This window comes from Pyxicephalus adspersus, chromosome 6 (assembly GCF_032062135.1).
Source record: "Pyxicephalus adspersus chromosome 6, UCB_Pads_2.0, whole genome shotgun sequence".
Taxonomy (NCBI): Eukaryota; Metazoa; Chordata; class Amphibia; order Anura; family Pyxicephalidae; genus Pyxicephalus; species Pyxicephalus adspersus.
Window position 1 is genome coordinate 70436461 of NC_092863.1, and position 20934 is coordinate 70457394.

Below are 20934 nucleotides of genomic sequence, written 5' to 3' on the forward strand. Positions count from 1 at the left end.
TATAATATATTATCAAATAGTTGAACTTTGGGATGGTAATGCTTTTGTAGTACAACTCCATTTTTGCACTATTCTCCTGACCTGGAGGCTCACTAGAAAAATCAATTAGGTTGGGTTAAAAGGGCAGCTTTGTCCTCAAAAATCACAAATAAGGTTTAGACAACATACGAGTAAGGAAAAACCTGTTTGTACACAACAGTGGCACAGTAATAAACACTGAGCGACAGGGCTCAGTAATTGTTTCAAGCTGACTAGTCTTTGGGTGACCTTAAAAATGTCCTGTCACCTATGTGTAATTGTGTTTAAAAGGTTAATTAAACATTTTTGCCTTAGGGAAACTAGTTAAACAATATATGTCTGTTCACAGAACATTTCTGCTATTGTCTGCTTAATGCCACTCGAAGAATTCTCAACCGATTTAAATATAAAAACCCATGTGGCAATATTACAGATGGCACGCACCCCAAGTGCTCAGTGCAGGACCTTTACCGATAGAAAATATTTCTTGTGCATAACAGATTATAAAAAAAAAATTTCTTTTCCCTAGTCCATCTAATCTTTAGGGTTAATTTCTTCAATCGTAAGATATGTAAACCTTGCACCCAGTCCCCTCTGCCCTCATATTTGTAATCGCAACCTGTATGTAAGTATAGAAATCCTCATCATCCAGAAAGGCATGCAGTGCTGAAGGGGATGGCCAATGGAGCCCCCAGACAAGGTCTGGTCACTATTTGTGTAACAGACCAGCAAAACTTGTGTACTCTGGACATAAAAGATACATACATACAGGCACATGAAGTAACAAGAGTGTAATCCAATTACAAGTAACAGCTAGCCCACTGGTTTGCTTTGATCCAGATCTCTACTAAATAAAATAAAAACATGGTAAAAAACATTTACAGTAATAAAAAATGACAGTAAACTCTTTTTCAACTGTAATATTTGCATATAGGGATAAAAAAGATCTGGTTCTTAGCAAGTAAATACAATATACAATAGGAAGCAACAGTGTGTGACAAAATGACTACATCCTTACTACTTTAAGAGAAATTAGGATGGTAAGTAGCAGACAGGAAAACGAAATTAACTAATCATCAGTAAGTGTGACCACCTCTATAGTGGAGTATTTGGCAATCTGGTCTTGAACATTTAGGTGTGTGTTAATTCAATTCCACAGTGGAAAGACATCAACGATGATCTTAGTGAAACAATTGTTGCTGCCCATCAATCTAGGAAGAGTTTTAATACCATTTCCAAACAATCTGAGGTCTATTTTAAGGCTTAGTCTACACAGACTGTTTCCCCAGCGTTTAACCTGAGGCTTTAAAAGCCCATGTTTGAAGTCCCCATGCATTCCAATTGGCTAATCTACACCAGGACGTTTCCTTCAGGCGCGTTTTTGAGTGTTATCTTAAACGTTGCTTGCAATGTTTAAAAATTTAAAACGCATGAAAACACTTGAAAACGCTTCCATTGAACTCAATGGAGGCTTTTTCAAGCGTTTTTAAGCTTTTATGAAAGCTTTCATTGAAAACAATGGGGGCTTTTATAAACGTTTTTAGCAGGACTTTGGAATCTGGAAGCCCCCTTTAATAAGAAGACTCCCAGATATCCACCACCCCACCCTGGGAAATGAGTACAGGGGTACATAAAACCCCTTACTCATTCCCTGATCACTCCCGCAGCCCTAGAGGAGCTGTAACATGTATTAGAGATACAGAACACATGTCAGAGCTCCTCTAGGGCTCCCGGAGTGGTCAGGGGAGCGGAGCTGTCAGCATAGTAAAGCTCTGATTGGCTGAGGAAAGAGAAATCCTGATGATGCTTGAGCTGTCATCAGGGTTTCCTATTTCTCAGCCAATCACAGAGCACTAGAGATGAATGGGCACAAGTCTCCCCATTCATGTCTAGTGCTGAATGGCTGAGAAACGTAAAACCTCGTAAAGCCAATCACAGAGCACTAGGGGTGAATGGATAGGCTTGTCCTCATTTAACCCCTAGTGCCCTGCGATCCCTCACTGTCAGGAGGATTTCCAGGGCTGTGCTCATTGCAGCCCTGGGAATCATCCTGTCATTGAGATAACCTTAATAATTTAACATTATACCTCATCCAATTTCTTTACACATTTTAACCCTTTCAGGGAATGAGTAAGGGGGTTTTATGTACCCCTGTACTCATTCCCTGAAAGGGTTAAAGGTAAACCTTTTGTAAACGCTTATGTAAAATCGCGGCAAATCACGGCAATTCGCAGTAAACCGTGTCATAGGCGTTTATAAAAGTTTTTTAGCGTTTTAAAGTTAAGCTTTAAAAAGCTTATAAAAGTGCATAAAAATACATATAAAGGTGGTAGGAGCGTTAATATGCATTTTTTAAATCGTTCATGTAGACCCAGCCTAAGTTAGGAAAGATTATTCAAAGGTGGACAACATTTAAAACAGTTGCCAATATTCCCAGAAGATACAGTAGATCTGTAGAATTTGAGATGTAGCTCTTGGGTAATCTGCAATTTCCCCAAGCAATGCATGGTCTGTCCTTAGGGTAATTTTGCTGGGATGTTACAGTTAGGTCCATATATATTTGGACAGAGACAACTTTTTTCTAATTTTGGTTCTGTACATTACCACAATTAATTTTAAATGAAACAACTCAGATGCAGACTTTCAGCTTTAATTCAGTGGGTTGAACAAAAAGATTGTATAAAAATGTGAGGAACTAAAACCTTTTTTTAACACAATCACTTATTTCAGGGGCTCAAAAGTAATTGGAAAATTGACTCAAAAGCTATTTCATGGGCTGGTGTGGGCAATTCCTTCATAATGTTATTATCAATTAAGCAGATAAAAGGCCTTGAGTTGATTTGGGGGGGGGGGGTGCTTGCATGTGGAAGATTTTGACAACATGCGGTCAAAGAAGCTCTCCATGCAGGTGAAACAAGCCATCCTTAAGTAGCAAATCTGATAAATTGCTACAATATTAGGAGTGGCAAAATCTACAGTTTTGTACATCAGGAGAAAGAAACAAAGTACTGGTAAACTCAGCAATGCCAAAAGACCCGGACGTCCACGGAAGACAACAGTGGAGGATGACCGCAGTATCATTTCCATGGTGAAGAGAAACCCCTTCACAACAGCCAACCAAGTGAACAACATTCTTCAGGAAGTAGGCGATAGGTATCGATATACAAGTCTACCATAAAGAGAAGACTACACGAAAGTAAATACAGAGGGTGCACTGCAAGGTGCAAGCCACTCATAAGCCTCAAGAATAGAAGGCTGGATTGGACTTTGCTCAGCACAGTTCTGGAAAAACATTCTTTGGACAGATGAAACCAGGATCAACCTTTACCAGAATGATGGCAAGAAAAAAGTATGGAGAAGGCGTGGAACAGCTCATGATCCAAAGCATACCACATCATCTGTAAAACATGGCGCAGGCAGAGTGATGGCTTGGGCTGCCAGTGGCACTGGGACACTAGTGTTTATCCATGATGTGACACAGGACAGAAGCAGCTGAATGAATTCTGAGGTGTTCAGAGACATACTGTCTGCTCAAATCCAGCTAAATGCAGTCACATTGATTGGGAGGCGTTTCATAATACAGATGGACAATAACCCAAAACATACAGCCAAAGCCCCCCAGGAGTTTATTAAGCAAAGAAGTGGAATATTCTTGAATGGTCAAGTCAGTCACCTGATCTGAACCCAATTGGGCATGCATTTCACTTGCTGAAGACTAAACTTCAGACAGAAAGGCCCACAAACAAACAGCAACCTAAAGCCGCTGCAGTAAAGGCCTGGCAGAGCATTAAAAAGGAAGATACCCAGCACCTGGTGATGTCCATGAGTTCAAGACTACAGGCTGTCATTGCCAGCAAAGGGGTTTCAACCAAGTATTAGAAATGAACATTTTATTTTCAGCTTTTTAATTTGTCTAATTACTTTTGAGCCCCTGAAATGAAGTGATTGTGTTAAAAAAAGGCTTTAGTTCCTCACATTTGTATGTAATCTTATTGTTCAACCCACTGAATTAAAGCTGAAAGTCTGCAGTTCACCTGCATCTGGGTTGTTTTATTTAAAATTAATTGTGGTAATGTACAGAACCAAAATTAGAAAAAAGTTGTCTCTGACAAATATTTATGGACCTAACTGTAACATCCCAGCAAAATTACCCTAAGGTCAGACTATGCATTGCATGCATTGCTTGGAGAAATTGCAGAATACCCAAGAGCTACATTTCAAATGCTACAGATCTCAGTTGGCATGGTAAATATTGAAGTCCACAAGAGTAAAATTAGAAAAAGACTGAAAAAGTATGGCTTGTTTGGAAGAGTTGCCAGGAGAAAGCCGCTTCCCCTTAAGAGGTAATGTCCTGTTGCATGAAAAAAATGGGTCATGCAACAGGACAATAATCCCTAGAACATCAGCAAGTCTACAGCAGATTGGATAAAATAAGAGAGGAATCAAGGTGTTGTAACAGATTTTGCCATGGCTACCCAAACCAGTTTTTTTCATCTGAACTCCAGGATCACTGTTAAGAAATTGTTGCTCTTTGGTATATTACATTTAATCCATTTATACAAATGTCTAATCTTTAACAATCTGCACTGCTTATAATTTTATTGAAGTCATATGAGACTTGTTGGATAACTAGGGCATTTAGAAGTTTAATGGAACAGTCTTGCTAATTAGAGATATTTTAGGCATTAATACATTAAACTTTAGATACATAAATATGGGAATATTTCATAAAGCATGGCTAATATGCATTAGCCAACAGCATTAAGTCAGATTTCATCAGTCATTAGGAACAGTGTGTTTTCTTAATCAGGCTAGGTAAGGAAACGTACTGACTGGGTTCTAGTTTTATTTTTTTCTGAATTTTAGAATGGCTACCACCATGTTAGATTGAGCCGAAGCAGGTAGCACCACTGCCTGGCACCACAGAATCTTGGGCTTGATTAACTTGCTTTTACCTTGAATAGTCCTAGTGCAAACATTTGTATGGTTGTTATAGGGACACAGTGACTCGATTAGATTAGGTTCCTCTGTACATTTAGGCAGTTTTACATACTTGGTATATTTTTCTTCATGTCTGTTTTGATATATCATAACCTTGTTTTGAAAGCAGGGCCTAAGGTGAATGGATGTTCTGTATACATGGTTGCTAAATATGTGGTCATAGATAATATCGATCATTAATTCTCTGTCATTCCTATATAAAAAAATTATTGGATAAATCCATGTCCAGTCACTAAAAACAATCATTAGTTTCAGTTTAATTTATCATTCAAAAATTAAAATAAAAAAACCTTCAGGCAACAATATATGTTAGTTAATCATTTCTAATGAGCACAATGAACATTGAAAGATTTCCTGGTAGGTAATGGAGTTGCCTAATAACTCATTCAGAACTGCATTCATTAGAATTTAATCAGTTACCTGGAGAGGTCGTATGACGCAAACACAAGAAAATGAAGAAAAACGTTTTTAACATCACCCATCTAAAATATTAGGTTATGTTACACTGAGCACTAAACTATTCCTAATAGGCTCTGGTTTCCCTACATAATTGGTATTGAATACACCATAGTGTAAATATTACCAAACTATATACAATAAATGTAAGGGTATAGAAAAGTCCAGATTTCTTCAAAGGGCATAATGCAGGAGAATGTAGGAGGTGTAGCAGGCTACATCTGGTTTTATGTTATATTATATTTCCATGCTTAAGGACGATTGAAACAGTGAAACAACAAAACAATTTTAAATGCAAAAAAAGGTTTCTCATAGGTCATCACTGTGAAATCACACAGTCCAGAATGCAGAACTTTAAAATTGACCTGTAGGAGTTTAATAGAAACTTTTAATAAAGGTACAGGCTTGTTGGATAACCCAAGTTCACTGATGAAAGTGTATCCTTTCTAGCCTTGAAGAGCTTTATTAAATCAGGCCCACTGAAAAAGGGTGAATCTCTTCCCCCTAACAGCACTATCAACACAAATTTTAAGCATTTAGACACGGGAAGGGAGTAACAGGACATCTGCACAAGCTAAATAATTTGCAAAACTATCAAAAAAGTAGCAAAATGAAAACGTCAAGAAAACGTTTCAGCCATGGCTCAGTCACTAATACTGCTGATGAAGCAGATTTTATGTCTGCGAAATATAAAGACTAATTAATCCATTACAGTGTAAAAGATATATTATATTATCATGCACAAGAATGTATGGACACAAGAATCTTTGTTAATAAAAGAAACGTTGGTATCCATTATAGATGTTTATAACTACATTTGATGCATTGATGCATAGATTTAAAACATTTGGATGCTGATAAAGACCAATGATATGGTGTCTTTTTTAAATAATAGGGATGTGTCATCAGTTATATATCCTGAGAACAGCAAGGACATTTTACATGTTCTTTAAAGTACAAATGTCGTGTATATTGAACGTAATTATATTATATAATCTGTTGGTCTCCCTTAAGCCTATATCACAACAATGATCTTATTGGTGGTAAAAACTCACCAGTGGCATACCAGGGAATTGTCATGCAGGGTGCAGCTATGTACTGTGTGCCACTGAGCTGCTACTTCTTTTGTCCAACCAAGGAGAACATGCATCAATCTGTGCATACTACTAGAAGTAATAGAAAGACTTGGAGCCACAACATGATTGAAGAATATTTACACAGAGGGAGAGCCTGGTATCTGTATGTTTAGGTTATTGTTAAATGTTCATATAAGAGACAAATTAGTGTTAGGTGAGCTTTATTGCAGTACTCAAACTGGCCAGGTGCAGTTCACACTGCTTATAAGCACAGGGGAGCTTGGCACTGTCAGCACTGAAAACAAATGTCTTCTTTTAGTAACAGAATAGAGAGCAATGAATGTGCACAAAAAAATAAGTAAACCAAAGCAACAATAGGAAACCATCTGAACATTAAAACAGAATCTTGTTAGGTAATTGGAACATATAGTTCCAATTTACACACATAGTTTATACACTATCACTGACTTTTACCTTGCTGTTCTAAATTACCTTTATGTACATTCCCTGCACGGATTTTACTATGATACTATCTCTAACATTGATTAAATATTTAAGTGGCAAATGCAAAGCCTCGGCAGGTAATAACTGATTTAAACACAGTTTTTATGTACATACCACTCCTCCGAAGTATTTCACTACATAGAAGTAATCCAGAGCCAGCAGTTCTAAATAGGTTGCTCCTATGTCCTTGGCAAGCTGTAGCCCTTCATTAGCAGTGACAGAAATCTCTCTGTCTGAGCAGCACATAGGACAAGTACAGGATGGACCATCTACAAAATAAATGACATTATTGACTCAATAATTATCTACATACATTGCTTATCCTGCATATGACAAATGCTGCATACATTTATAGATTCTTTTATTTTTTTATGAAGCATATGAAGTGAGCAAATAAAATGGTCAATATCCTAAAAAAAAAAAAAAAAAAAGTTATAAAGGATTGGTGAAGTTTAATCAATGTTTTGATAGAAGCTGATCTATGTTAGCAAAACATTTATCTTTTTCTTGTACACCTGAGACCTAAAACTCAAACACGCATTCTCAGAATTTGGCTATGTGTCTGTTGGGAATAGAGGTGTTTAAGCACCCAAGGTAGTATACCAATACATTTAAATGTTTTACTTTCAATCTTTACTTGTAAGATAAATTGATAGTCTACATTCAAGTATTTCAGACCAGCTGCTGATTTAGTTTACAGCTGAGAAAGATACAGAGCTAAATATTAACTTCTTTTACACTTTGGCCCAAAGAATTTCAGCTATTTATCTTGCCTTATATTCTACACAAGATAACAAAATATGTCAGAACAATATACAGAAACAGTATATTCACGGGCAAGTAAACCAGGGATCAGTATATATATTTTTGTGCCACATCCACCAATTTTTTGCAATTAAAACAGAACCAATTATAAGGACTTTTAAAGCACTAATTATATTTTCACTAAAAATGTGTGATACACTCTATAATGCTATTACAGAAACATTAGCTGTACACATGTACACATGAGAGTGGTATCATATCTGCCAAGTACTAAAACAAAGTTGTTCTGGGTGATAAAACACAAACAATATTGTGTATACAGCAATATAGATGTCTTTAAGCATTGGCAAGAAGTCTTTATTGTCATACACCTAAGTGTATTTTCAATTGTAAAGCACAGATATCCATTGCCCCCCAATTGTAGTTAACAAATGTAAATGGCACTCTCCTTCTCGTATGTACCAAAAGTTAGATATTACTCACCATGGCTTGCTGCATTCAAAACTCCAGTCCACCTATGGATACAAACAAGCAGCATCTGCTGGGGGACACAGATTATCTGTACATACTTTGAAAGTACACTTATCCTTGAGTCACACTTATACTTGAGTGCTAGACACTCAAGTAAAAGATTGTTTCCTTAAGCACTCTATTTCAGGCAACACAGTGTTCTTACAGACACTATTTAAACTGGGGAACACAGAGTTCTTTTAAACAGCTACTAATGTTATGCAAAATCTAACCACTTCATTTAACCATCAAAGCCATACATGCACACTGGTCCACCATAATTTAAATCATCCTGCAGCTGTTTATGTTTGAGCCCGATCTTGTTGCTCTGAGCTCACGATACATTGTAAACGTCATCTTCAGGGATTAGAGGTAAACTGTTACTTTAAAATATAAATTATTTCTGGTACAACCATCAGTGGAGATATCCACCCCATTCTACTTCTCACTCTGGAGTCAAAAATAGTTTACAAGTCCAGCAGGTTTGCTTTAAGGCAGTGGTCCCCAAACTGTGGTCTTTATTTTGCTTTTATATAGTCCTTGGGGAACTATTCCTTCCACTGACACCAACAATAAGTCAGTATTAAACACACTGATACCAATGTGGGGACACTGGGTGAATGAAGCATTGAAAGATATCTCACAATAAGTGAGTTTGCAAATTTAGAAAGCATGTTGTTGCACTGCAAAGTTCTTTTGCTATCACATAATGTCTCTGCAACCTCTAAAGACTTTACACAGCCTAAATCAAACAGCATAAAATAGCCTAAATATGTACAATAAATAGAAAATCTGGTGTACTCACCATTTTGTCTGGTACCAATGGCTAGGACCAGAACTGGAACAAAGCCATGGTTGAAGACTTGTTTTACTATTGGCACAAAATTATTTTTTATATCCAAAAAGGAAGTCTTGTCATTGATGGAGAATTTGATTACAACAATATCTGTTTCTTGAAGTCTTTTCTGAGATCCCTGTGAGTCACTGTCAAAGGCTTCCTTCAAAAGTATGTTAAACAGAAAATGGTTTATAGTAAATTGACATTTATAAAATAAAATACTTCTCTACCACTTATTGCTGGTGCAGAAAGCACAGGTCAAATAAAATGCCAGTTAGAATCAGAATTCAGTTTATAGTATTTGTATGAGAAAAAAATAAAAGTATCACTGAACCTTATAAAAGTAAAGAAATGTAATTATGTATAAACATGACCTCCAAAAATACCTTCTGTCTTCAATTTATGACAAACAAAAAATGGCGGCGCAAATACAAATGTGCCTCAGTATTCCTGAGCCTGCAGCCTAATAACTCTTTATCATTTGCAGTGTAAATTCTATGGCACTGCTGCTTCAGACTGCTTGTTTTAGCAGTTTTAAAGTGAAATTTTGTAATTTTACTACTTGTACTGATTACAATTTTCATTGGGGATGCTTGGATATGAACAAGTAATGTCTTGCCTATACCACAATCCCCCCCCCCCCCCCCTTTGTGTGTACACACAAAGACAAAGTGCAAAACATAGCATGATAAGTCAGTAACAAAGGAAATTTCCATAATGTATGAACAAGTATCCAGATCAAATTTTCACTTTGACTTGTTCTTGGTCGTTAACTCAAAGTATGGAAGTCAGATACAGAAAGATAACTAGTACTTGCAGAAGCAGATCAGCAATAGCAGCCTACATATTTCTTACTGCAGACATTTCTTTTAGAATAGTACTGAGCCACGGCTTTTGAGACATAAAGGGATGTATGAATGCATAGAGGAGGAAGTTTTAAAGAATTTAGATCATTGTGACAGTTTAGTTTTGCAGACACAGGTGTCATACTTAGAAACTTCTCCACTTGTACCCTAGGACAGAAACATTATTATTGAACAATGAATATAGGCCATCTTTTTATAACAAAGTACTTACCCAGTCACTATATTCATACACTGCTACCTGGACATTACCCAGAACAGTGCCTTGGTAGACTTTGAGATCTGGGTGTTCTTGAGTGTGAGAATTATTAGCTCTATGGCCAAGGTATAAAGAGACCAAGCTTGAATGATTTTCATTGTCCTCTTTCCCAAGTGATAGAATCCCAATTGACCTTAAACAAATACAAATGTTATTTACTCTTTTTATTTGAGCAGTTTAAATAAATAGATAGCTAAATGGATAATTCAAACAGTGTTACAGGGTTCTGTTTGAAGTAGGCTTGGGTAATTCAAGCTGAGTATATACTGAAAATAGAATGCTGGAAAAATTTGTAGAATTAGAAATAAGGGCAACTAAACTCATAAGCAAATCTTTACATTAGCATCACCCCCTGCCTCCAATACATTCGTGTTTATTTCTGTGCACATTTGGTAATCTTGTCTTTACATTAAGCAGACACCCCAAGTGTTAACCTTTATCATATTTATCTAGGTGAAATAACAGTTAGATGAAATCATAATGTGTTTTTTATATATTTGCCAGGGTTATTGGCTTTAGGAAAACTGTGTTTGAGTAAGCCAGGTACTCTTGGTCACCTTCCAAAATCTATTAACTCCTTCCTCAGTGACAGCCGCCTTGCATTCAAAGTTTTCAATATTGAAATACACCTATCAGAAAAAAAAATACTAAAAATACTAAACCTATGCTCCTCATTTTGTGTTAGATTCCCTCCAAGGTCTATATTTACCTCTACTGATAATTTGATCCAAGTATGAAGGAGTAAAGCTACGTACACACTGCAGATTTTTATCTCCCGATAATCGGCATCGGCCAAATATCGGGCGAAAATCTGCCGTGTGTACAGTCGGTGTCGTCCATCGTCCGAACGACCGTCCTGCCGGATCCACGGACGATGGACGACAACCGATCCTAATGAAAGGGAAGGGGGAGAGCGCGCAGCAGGATGCCGCTCCGTCGCTCTCCCCCGCCCCTCTCCATAGAGTATGAACGGTGCTGTATGTACAGCACCGTTCATGCATTGTGCAGTCCCTTGTCGTTGGAAAGGATCGTGAAAGATCCTTTCCAACGACAAAAATTGAAAGTGTGTACGCAGCTTAAGTGACACACTACCTCCTTTCCCACAATACAGGCTAGTGATATTACTATCAATCACATCCTGTGTGTTTCAGGATATCTGTGCAAAAGCTTCAAGATTTATCTTCTTTGCACCAATTATGTCCTGCATAAAGCAGCTATCATTGACATTTTGTGAATTTCTCTCTTTATTTCCTTAGAAATAGAACTTTCAGGCTTATGCCAGTGCAATGTCTTCCAGAACTTTTGGCCAGCAAAGGTTGCCTATTAATGGAATGGTCATATATCATAACTTTTGAACCGACTGCCTTTCTATATCTATGAGTTTCCTCAAGGTAATAGTAAATGGGAATTTGACAGCCTACATATACATCGCTTGGGAGAGTGGGACCTCTCCCTTGTTTGTACTGTAGGTATGAATATCTGAAATGATCCTAGCCATAAATGAAAGATATAGAGTGCCAGGTTAGAGTATGCTATATAGTGGTTTCCCAATGCATTATAAACATGATGGAGAGTTATGGGCTCCAAATCAACTATGTGCACCTGTAAAGAACATCAACAACAAAAAAAGAAAATATGGGGACCACCACTGCTGACCTTGGATTCTTAAAATGCTATTTACTTGAACCTCATCCTGACTGACTGACAGCAGTTTTATGCATTTGGAGTCCCCAACCTGTTACAATCATACAGAGCACCAGTTCTGACATTGCTGTGGCTACGCTTGTTGCATGCCAATGACATTTTAGTGACGATCAGCATTTTCAGAATGTGGTTAACTATGGTAGCCTACACAGCCTTGAGTACATATTACCTATAAATGCATCCCTTAAATTATGATAGTTGTTATCAAGCTACTTGGACTCCCAGAAATCTCCTTGGAACCCCCACCCACTTTTGATTGCACATCAACTTCCTAGAACTTGTGTATTGAACAAACAACAAAACTGAATTGAATAAACCGACTTGAATGTGAACATTAATGTGGATGACTATGGTTTGAAATACTTTTTATACATTTAATTCCATATGCTGCGCTTACGGGCATTAGGGGCCGAGATATTGGTCATCATACACTTGCTATATGCACACCTTCTTAAGCTGCTTACACATGTGCAATTATAGTTGACCCTGCTGTCCGCTCTCCCCCTTGCAATAGGATCGTTCGTCGTCCATCGTCTGTGGATCCGCCAGGATGGTCGTTCAACAATGAACGAAGGGCGCTGTACACATGCCAGATTCTTGTCCAATATTGGACCTGAGCCAATTATCGGGCGAAAACCATTGGACGTGTGTACGTAGCTTTTGGAAGATTTTTTTGTAAACCAGTAAAGGTGGTTGTGTTGGACTCACTTACGGACTTTAATCTATAGCATCTGGTGGTAAACCAGATATTTATAAATGTGTGTACCTTTAATATGAATGTAATATGTAAACTATATTATTTTAAAGCACCAAAAATATTGTATTTGACCATTAAAAGTCCCATTCTCTCTATATATTGGATATTTTATGTAATCATGTTACCATGATGCAATAGTGTAACAGTCCTGTAAAGTTTAGCTGCTGGTGAATACATTTGCAAATATATTTTCCTTCTGATGTTCCCTTTAAGAAAGCTGTAACATGTCACATCACAACCCCTACATGTTGTAGTCTGACTATAGAACACATTTCGATTATGTGGTAAACTTTTACCTCCGATTTCCTCTTTTATACAGTGGAATGTGCCAAGTGAATGCTTTATAAAAAATCAAACTTTATAATGAATGAGATTTTTATATTGCCGCTGTCCTGTTCTTATCTACATGAAGAACTGGTGCAGTAGTTCAGTAAATACTGCCATAAAAACAGGCTAATCTGACAATGATTGGAACTTTCCAGCTCGTCAAACCAATTCATGGTGTTCTGTATCATTAGGGTGTTCACTTCTTTATACAATAATCCATGCATTAAATTATTTTTAATATGTTTAAATATACATTACTACTTCTTCAGCTATAAACATATTAGATTGCTATAGTTAAAATCATTCATTATAAACTTTGAATAAATTAAAAAAACAGCAATATCCCAGTCCCTGAAACTAGATGCAATGATCTCATCTCACTATGATAGATCCCACAGTTCCATCATACACACAAAGTAAAATTCAGGCCATGCAGAGACATTCATGCTGCCACAGGATCTGTGTGTGTGCTAGAACCCCCCCACAAAACAACCCCCTGATTGACTTACATGTCTGAGTCTCTGAGCTCCAGGCTCATCACATTGCTCTGTGTACAGTGCAGAGAAGTAAATGGGAGAGTTGGTCACAGGTCCTGTGTGGGTTAATATTCAGCTTGCTCTGATTGTAGGAGCTGCCCTCCCCAACCTGAAGATCCCATACAGCTCTGGCTGCTCCCAGTTCTCTATGCAGCACACTGCCTGCTCAGTCAGCAAGAACACTGGACAGCTGAATGTGGGCAGCTGACATGAATGCTGGTAAACAGCATCAGTACAATCGCCTTGTTGTATTAGAAATGTGTAAAATCAGTACTGATCAGTATGCTGGGAGCTGTGTGCTGCCAAATCCCTCAGCTGCAACTAAAATAGCTGCAGTGTAAATATATATAAATGAGAGTGTGCCCCCTACTTCCCATCACAAGACTATTCACAGCTGATTCAAGTCTTGCTTAGGCCACCATTCTCAGCTATGGTCAACAGAACAGGCACCTGCTGCAGCCATCATCAGCCATCTCAGGTGAATTCATGCCAGGTGCCCACCAGGTGACATTCTTGGTTGCTTAGCAACTAGGGCAGCTGTAACAATGGCTGCCATTGCTCTAGTATTTAGGGCCTTTTTTTTTTAGATACAAAGATGTTTTTTTATAAACACTTAAAAAAGCATAGCATGTTTCGCATGTGCTTATCCAGCTGTGAACGTATTTTTCTTTGCAAAGAAGGACAAGAATGTCCCTAAACTCTTCTCAAAGCAGACCTAAACTTAAATTTTTACCTTATGTAAAACAGTAGACAATCCTTTTATATCAGGTTAAAATGGCCTTTTTTAGGAAGGGGGGGGGGGGTTAAAACACATATTAAAAAAAAGGGTAAAACTCCATCCCTTCTTAGAATTGGAGCACAGAGCTTCCCGGGATACATACCGGTATGTCACCCATTTTAGGAGGCTTCTGGCTGCTCTTCAATGGGGTAAAAAATGCAAATCTCACACATTCATAGTGGGGTTGGAACTCTTTTTCCCCCATCTACAGTATGTCACCCGAACTCACGCCTGTACAGTACAAGATAGGGTGACAAACAGAAGGCGGAAGAAGGGAAAAAAAGATAGCATGCCCGACGGAACGAAGGAGGGTACCAGGACGATGCGGGACCAGAGGTTTATTTCTGCTCTAAATGCCCATAGCCCTTTCCCTGGAAGAATGTATGAGCAATTTAGAGCCACCAAATGGTGATTACATTTGTAGTTCTGTTAGTAGTAATTTTTGGTAAATACTAATATTTAGCAGACCAATCATTACAATACAATGGTCATTGGCAGTAGTTCTCAGGAACATTCCTCTCAGGTTGTACTCTTTGTAGTTCAAAAATTCAGTGCCTAACATGTCTCTAGTGTGTATCAGTATATTAGTTGGAAAAGAAATGACAAACACTGGCATTTAAACATGGTGTTTTAAACATTCATGTAAACTAGGCTTTAGTGGTCAAACCGTGCCAACTCTAAAACCCATGGAGTCATCCTTGTTTTTTTTTATTTAATTCAACAGAGGTCTGACCCAGCCAGTGCTAACAGTGCTAACTTGTTGTATTCCTTGTGTAACCAATGGCAATGTCCAGGGTCTATTTCTACAATAAAATGTGTAAATCACTCATATTTTTCTAACCCAAAAATCAGAATGTAGTGGGATAAGAATTGGCATCCTCACTTTGGTTGTCAAAAAATCTTATGTCGGCACTGATTTCAACTTTTTTTTTTTATTATGGAGTTAAAAAATTAACATTTATAATATGTCTTTATTTTTCATCTTTCATTATATTTCTAAGCCTATTGTTATTATTCTTCTTTAAAATATTAATATTCATCTAAATCACACCAATTTGTCAATAAGGTTCCAGGCACATTTCTCTCAGGGTGTGTATTCTTTGCTTAGGATGTTCAGAATAATGGGTGCCAGATACTTTAGAGTAAAATTTTGAAATTGTTTATTGCACAAGTGCATGGATAATGGGAGGGTGGAGGGAGCAAAAGGCTCTCATTTGTTTTAGTGGTAAGTAGTAGAATGTGGATTGACCTTTTTCTTACTTGGTTACAAATCTTGACATGTCCTCTAGGGATGCCTAATTTCCCTAAGTGTAATGGATATGGATTATATATATATAAATATATATATATATATATATATATATATATATACTCATGTGAAAATTAGGACACCCTATGAAAGCCTGTATGCATTTTTAACATTCTTAGACGTATAAATATTTAATCTCAATTTTACCAATACTGGGGGGTTCAAGTAATATAAACAATTAAAACCGAAGAAAAGACTTTTCATGCACTTTATGGTAAGGATTTATTAAGGACACCCCCTCATTTATTCCCATTTAAATGGCTTCAATTATACCCAGGTGTATTACATCAGGTGAACACACCAGCTTATAAATCTGGTAGGGGATTTAAAAAGATCTCAAAAAATTTTGACATCAGCCATCAGCCAACATCCACTGTATGGAAAATAGTCTACAAGTGGAGGACTTTCAATACAGCAGCAAGCTCACCCAAGAGCAGACAAAATGCTAAAAGTCTCCAAAAACCCTAAAATGTCATCATGGGAGCTACAGCAGGCTCTTGCTACTTTTAATGTGAAAGTGCATGCCTCTAGAATCAGAAAGAGACTGCACACCTTTACCTGGCATGGGAGGTGTGCAAGGAGGAAACCTTTGCACTCTATGAGAAACATCAAAGCCAGACTGAAGTTTGCCAAGCAGAATATGGACAAAACCTAATGTTCTTTTAACAGATTAATTTAAAATTGATGTATTTGGACACCAGAACAGAGGACATGTTTGGCGTAAACTAAATACAGAATTCCAGGAAAAGAACCTCATACCAACTGTGAAACATGGAGGTGGAAGTGTCATGGTTTGGGGATGCTTTTCTTCAGCAGGACTTGGCCAGCTCACTGTCAGAGAATCCACCATGAATTCTACCGTGCATCACAGCATCCTTGAGGAACATGTGAGATCATCTGTAAGAACATTAAAGCTGAAGCGGAACTTGAGCCTGCAACACCACAATGAGCCAAAACATACCAGTAAATTGGACCGTCTAAATGGAAACTAAAAATTGCAAGTTCTAGAGTGGCTCAGTCAAAGCCTAGATTTTTTCATGACTGATTCTATATATATATATATATATATATATATATATATATATATATAGTTATTATTATAGTGATGCTTTGTATCTTGGCAAGGAAAGCTCTTTTTGATGAGAATTACCAGATTACCACTGGAGATTTAACTGAAAATCCTTTCCTAATACCTTTCACTAAAAATAAAAGAATAAACCATCTGATCTGTTAGGTGTGATTTTTAGAGAATCATCCATACACCACAAATATATAATTTTAGTAAAAAAACAGTAAAGCTCTTTTACACAAACCAAAAAAGTGTTACCTGAATTTTAACTCCCATCATAATTTCATAAAACTGGTATACAGAATATCAACACTAAATTATCTGTATCTAAAAACATAAATGTGTTGCTGGTGGAGGGGTTGCATGCAAACAATAAATGCAAAATAAGAGCTCCACTCATGTGTATGGTATTCCTTATCATTGTGTAAATATTGTTGCAATCCAAATTAGAAAGCAGTAACTTTTTCCCACAGTTAGACCCCTGAAAACTAATAGAAAATCAATAGAATTAATAGAATTCTAGGCGGACTGCACAGGGCCCCTTCTCACTGCATTAGCATGCCCCTTAGATTCCCTATACAGTCCATTCCAAAATGACTTTTAACCTTAAAATGTTTGAGCAGTATTATTGTGCATGTGCTTTCATATTTTGCCCCCTCAATACATAGATAAAAGGCTAAGATAATAAACATCCTGAACAATCAGGTAGACTACATAGAAAATTTTTCGCCAATACATGTAGAAAAAAAACCCGAGGCATTACAAAGCAATAAAATGTAAATTACAATGTAATAGTAGAAAGAAACAATTGCTAGTAGTAGCAACATAAAAGTATAAGGAAAAACAGATAATAATTAGCATATGTGGAAATGTATTACTAGCGGTATTTTCAATTCCCTGTAAATACTTAAAACATTAATCAATAAAAACAGATATTTTATGTTGGTTGGTTAAGTGTTTATTACGATGATAAAACTAACCATAATAGCAATCAAATATCAATTAAGTAAATTATAGCATATACTAGTGGTTCATCCCAAGGATCAGTTTAATTTTTATCAGTCGAATAAAACATTAGGAAAAAACATTTATGTGTATGCTTTAGTATTTAATACGCTTTAGTAGTGTATGCTTTATTATTATAATCACTATATATTACTCTCAATAGCTGCATGATTTCAGCAGTCAGCAACTGCCCCAAAAGAATTAACTATATCTGATGCTATCTTGGACAAGATGCAGTCTTACCGCCATCCTTCCTACCTCTAAGAAAATGTTTTACTGATTATCTTACTAGGGCAGTTGGTGAAATCTGACTGCTGAAATAATGCAGCCCTGATATCAACATTATATCCACCTCTCCTGATGAAGAGGTTGAATGTATCCACGAAACACATTGGTGGTAATGAGCCATGAAGCATAAATAAGCTAATCTTTTTTGTAGATGATAACCACAGTATTGCAATACTGTTAATCTGTATGTAAGGCCCTGGTCGGTACCAGTATTCTCCAGCCACCAGTCTGCCAATCTAACGTTGCAGTCTTCACCTATAGCAGCCCCCATCTCTGCCTTGGGAGACTGGTTATGTCTCCTAGCACTCGGTTGCCACCAGGTACGCAAGGGATGGTGTCTGGGGATAGCCTGGCAACTGACCAGGAACCCACAGATACACAGTACAGAAATTACCAGGGAATCCAGAAAACAAGCTGAAGTCAAACACAGGAGATCAGTACACCAAACGCGGTACAAAGGAAAAGGCACAAGCAGAGTCGGGGTCACACGCAAAGGTCCGTCCAGGCTGAGTTCAAACGGATTGTCAGGAACAGGCAAAGGTCAGCAACAGAAAAACACTGAGAATCTCTCCAGAACAGGTAAACCCAGCTAACGCTATAACAGGCACCAAAGTCTGGAAGCAGGGAGGCTATAAAGCCCCAGCAGCCAATGACAGCATGGGATTGCTCAGGAAACACTCACATGTCACATGCTAGACAATGTTTTGTGTATCTTGGTTCTGAGTTTATTTAGACAGGATGGTTTACACCTATCTAAAGCAGCCAAATAGCATAGCCAATATTTTATCAGCAGTTGGTAGAAAGAGGATTCTTCAGTGCTGGATTTCTGTCACTCCCACCGTACACCAATTCCAATTAACGTAACCACATATTGAAAATGGAATAGGCTAAGGTCTTACTTCAAAAAGACAAATATCCGAAAAGATTTGAAACATGGGCAAACTTTACTAATACCATGAATTGCTGTACCAAATAACACCTTTATAAATGTTTCTAATTCACTATATATAAACTTGGAGAGACAGCTGGTGACCTAGCTTTGCCTTCTGTTCGGTGCTCTGCCACCTTCAGTTGCTTTTGTAACTGGGCCATTACTAAGCAATTTATAAAACTGTGTCATCAGTTTATATTTGTGGCACTTTATTCTCTACTGTGATTACATGGGTTTCTATTTGTTAAACAGTGGAACTTTTGTATAGATTTATTGTACATGGTTCATGATTGTGTTTGGCGTTGACTGATTGGCTACTGTTAATTTTTCCTTTATCTTCCAAAGTCAAAAAAATGTAGTAATGTTTCACTTAAAAAATTCAGCTTTAATTGCCTATGCCTGAATTAAGGTTTAGTTCAGTTTTGACACAATTTAGTATTGGGTCACAATGTTTTACCACGTTTCAGCATTAGATGACACTGCTGTTTATGATTTAAGTAACAAACTTCTCTTGTACACTTCACAAAAATTTAATGACTAAAACCCACAGTTCCTAGCAGCTGATTCTGATTTGAAGATATCATTAGGTTTACTATCATCTCTTCAATGTTATTTTAGAACAAACAAAAAATATTACCATGTGTTTTATGTGCTTCTTATTTCTGAAATATGTATGAAAATACTGTTCTAGTACAATGAATCATTTTTAAACAGCAGCCATAATAGGCATCCAAGTGAAAAACCGAATAGATTATTTATTTTTATTATAATGTCTTATATGCTCATTTGGGAAGTACTATTTTAGTCATATTGTATTATACCTACAATTGAACTTCTAGGTAATAATCATGACATTTTATCCTGGTAGATACTTGTGTTGCAATAAATAAAAATGTCTACAACTTGTACTGAAGCTTTAATGACTAGTGTTATGTTATTGATAGCTATAAATAATACTTACTGTAAGAATATTTTCTGCATTGCAGACATTGGTTTGTTATTGGACAGTGGGCCTGATTCGTTAAAGCTCTCCAAGGCTGGAGAAGATACACTTTCAACAGTAAACCTGGGTGATCCAGCAAATTTGAAATGGATCTGGTCCAGGATTGAAAACGTTTGCTAACAACAAGCAAATGACTGAAAAAATCCATTCCAGGTTTGCTGGATCACCAAGCTTTACTGATGAAAGTGTATCCTCTCCATCCTTGGAGAGCTTTAATAAATCAGGCCCAATGTATACAACTTGAATGAGGATGTTCTTCCTCTGAAGCTTGTTATCATGGCACAATGAATATTGTTTTCTGTAAATGTATTTACCAAGATATTTGACCTTGGTTTACATCACAATGGACATGTTTAGTTCCATTGGGGAATATATTGGAGGGATGAGCTTTTAAAATCAAGTTAGAGGTGATAAATTATGACAGCTATTTATTTATTTTTTAAATGAAATATGTTCTTTTGATACCAATAAAATATTTGTATTTGTTCCAGTTCACTTGTAAGTTTATCACCACAGTTCCTATAATATCATATTGTGTCATAATATCATATGTGAAGAAAATAAATATGCATAAAGCAAACGCACATGTTATTTATCTAAATCCTTCTCCTAATGTATTAAAGAAGTGAAAATGGTTGTTTTAAGAGTGCACTATCATGGAATATCAATGCTCCCGAGAAAAGGTAACATTCCTCTAACAATTCATAATTGATTAAAAGGTGAAACTTTACATAAGTACAGTAGAAAATTGATAAGCCTGACTAGAAATGTTGCTAGCAATTGTAAATGGAAGTGGCAAAACAAAAACATGAACAGTAGAAAAGTTGGGTGGACATACGAGTTGTGTCACAAACCTGCATGGTCTGTAAACCAAGTTATGGTTTTTATTGAGGAGCTGATTTGTGGAAGGCTGATAGAGGGCAAAGGACTGGACACC

At 37.0% G+C, this 20934-nt stretch overlaps 1 protein-coding gene and 1 long non-coding RNA gene across 5 annotated transcripts in view; both read right to left on the reverse strand.

Annotated features, from left to right (window-relative positions):
- Positions 1 to 13823, reverse strand: part of RHOBTB3 (Rho related BTB domain containing 3) — a 32344-nt gene extending 18521 nt beyond the window's left edge. The window contains exons 1-4 of one of the 4 annotated variants that reach the window (XM_072416142.1): positions 13588 to 13821; positions 10246 to 10423; positions 9136 to 9328; positions 7170 to 7324 (exon numbers count right to left, since the gene is read on the reverse strand). In XM_072416142.1, the coding sequence (XP_072272243.1) occupies positions 7170 to 7324; positions 9136 to 9328; positions 10246 to 10423; positions 13588 to 13616 (555 nt within the window). In that variant the 5' untranslated portion in view covers positions 13617 to 13821. Of the gene's footprint in view, positions 1 to 7169; positions 7325 to 8303; positions 8362 to 9135; positions 9329 to 10245; positions 10424 to 13587 lie in introns of those variants that run through there. The other 3 variants (XM_072416144.1, XM_072416143.1, XM_072416145.1) reach the window with 3 other exon arrangements.
- The window catches only part of LOC140334062 (uncharacterized), a 420558-nt gene that overhangs the window by 18521 nt on the left and 381103 nt on the right, over positions 1 to 20934 (reverse strand). The gene's annotated exons all lie outside the window — the stretch shown is intronic.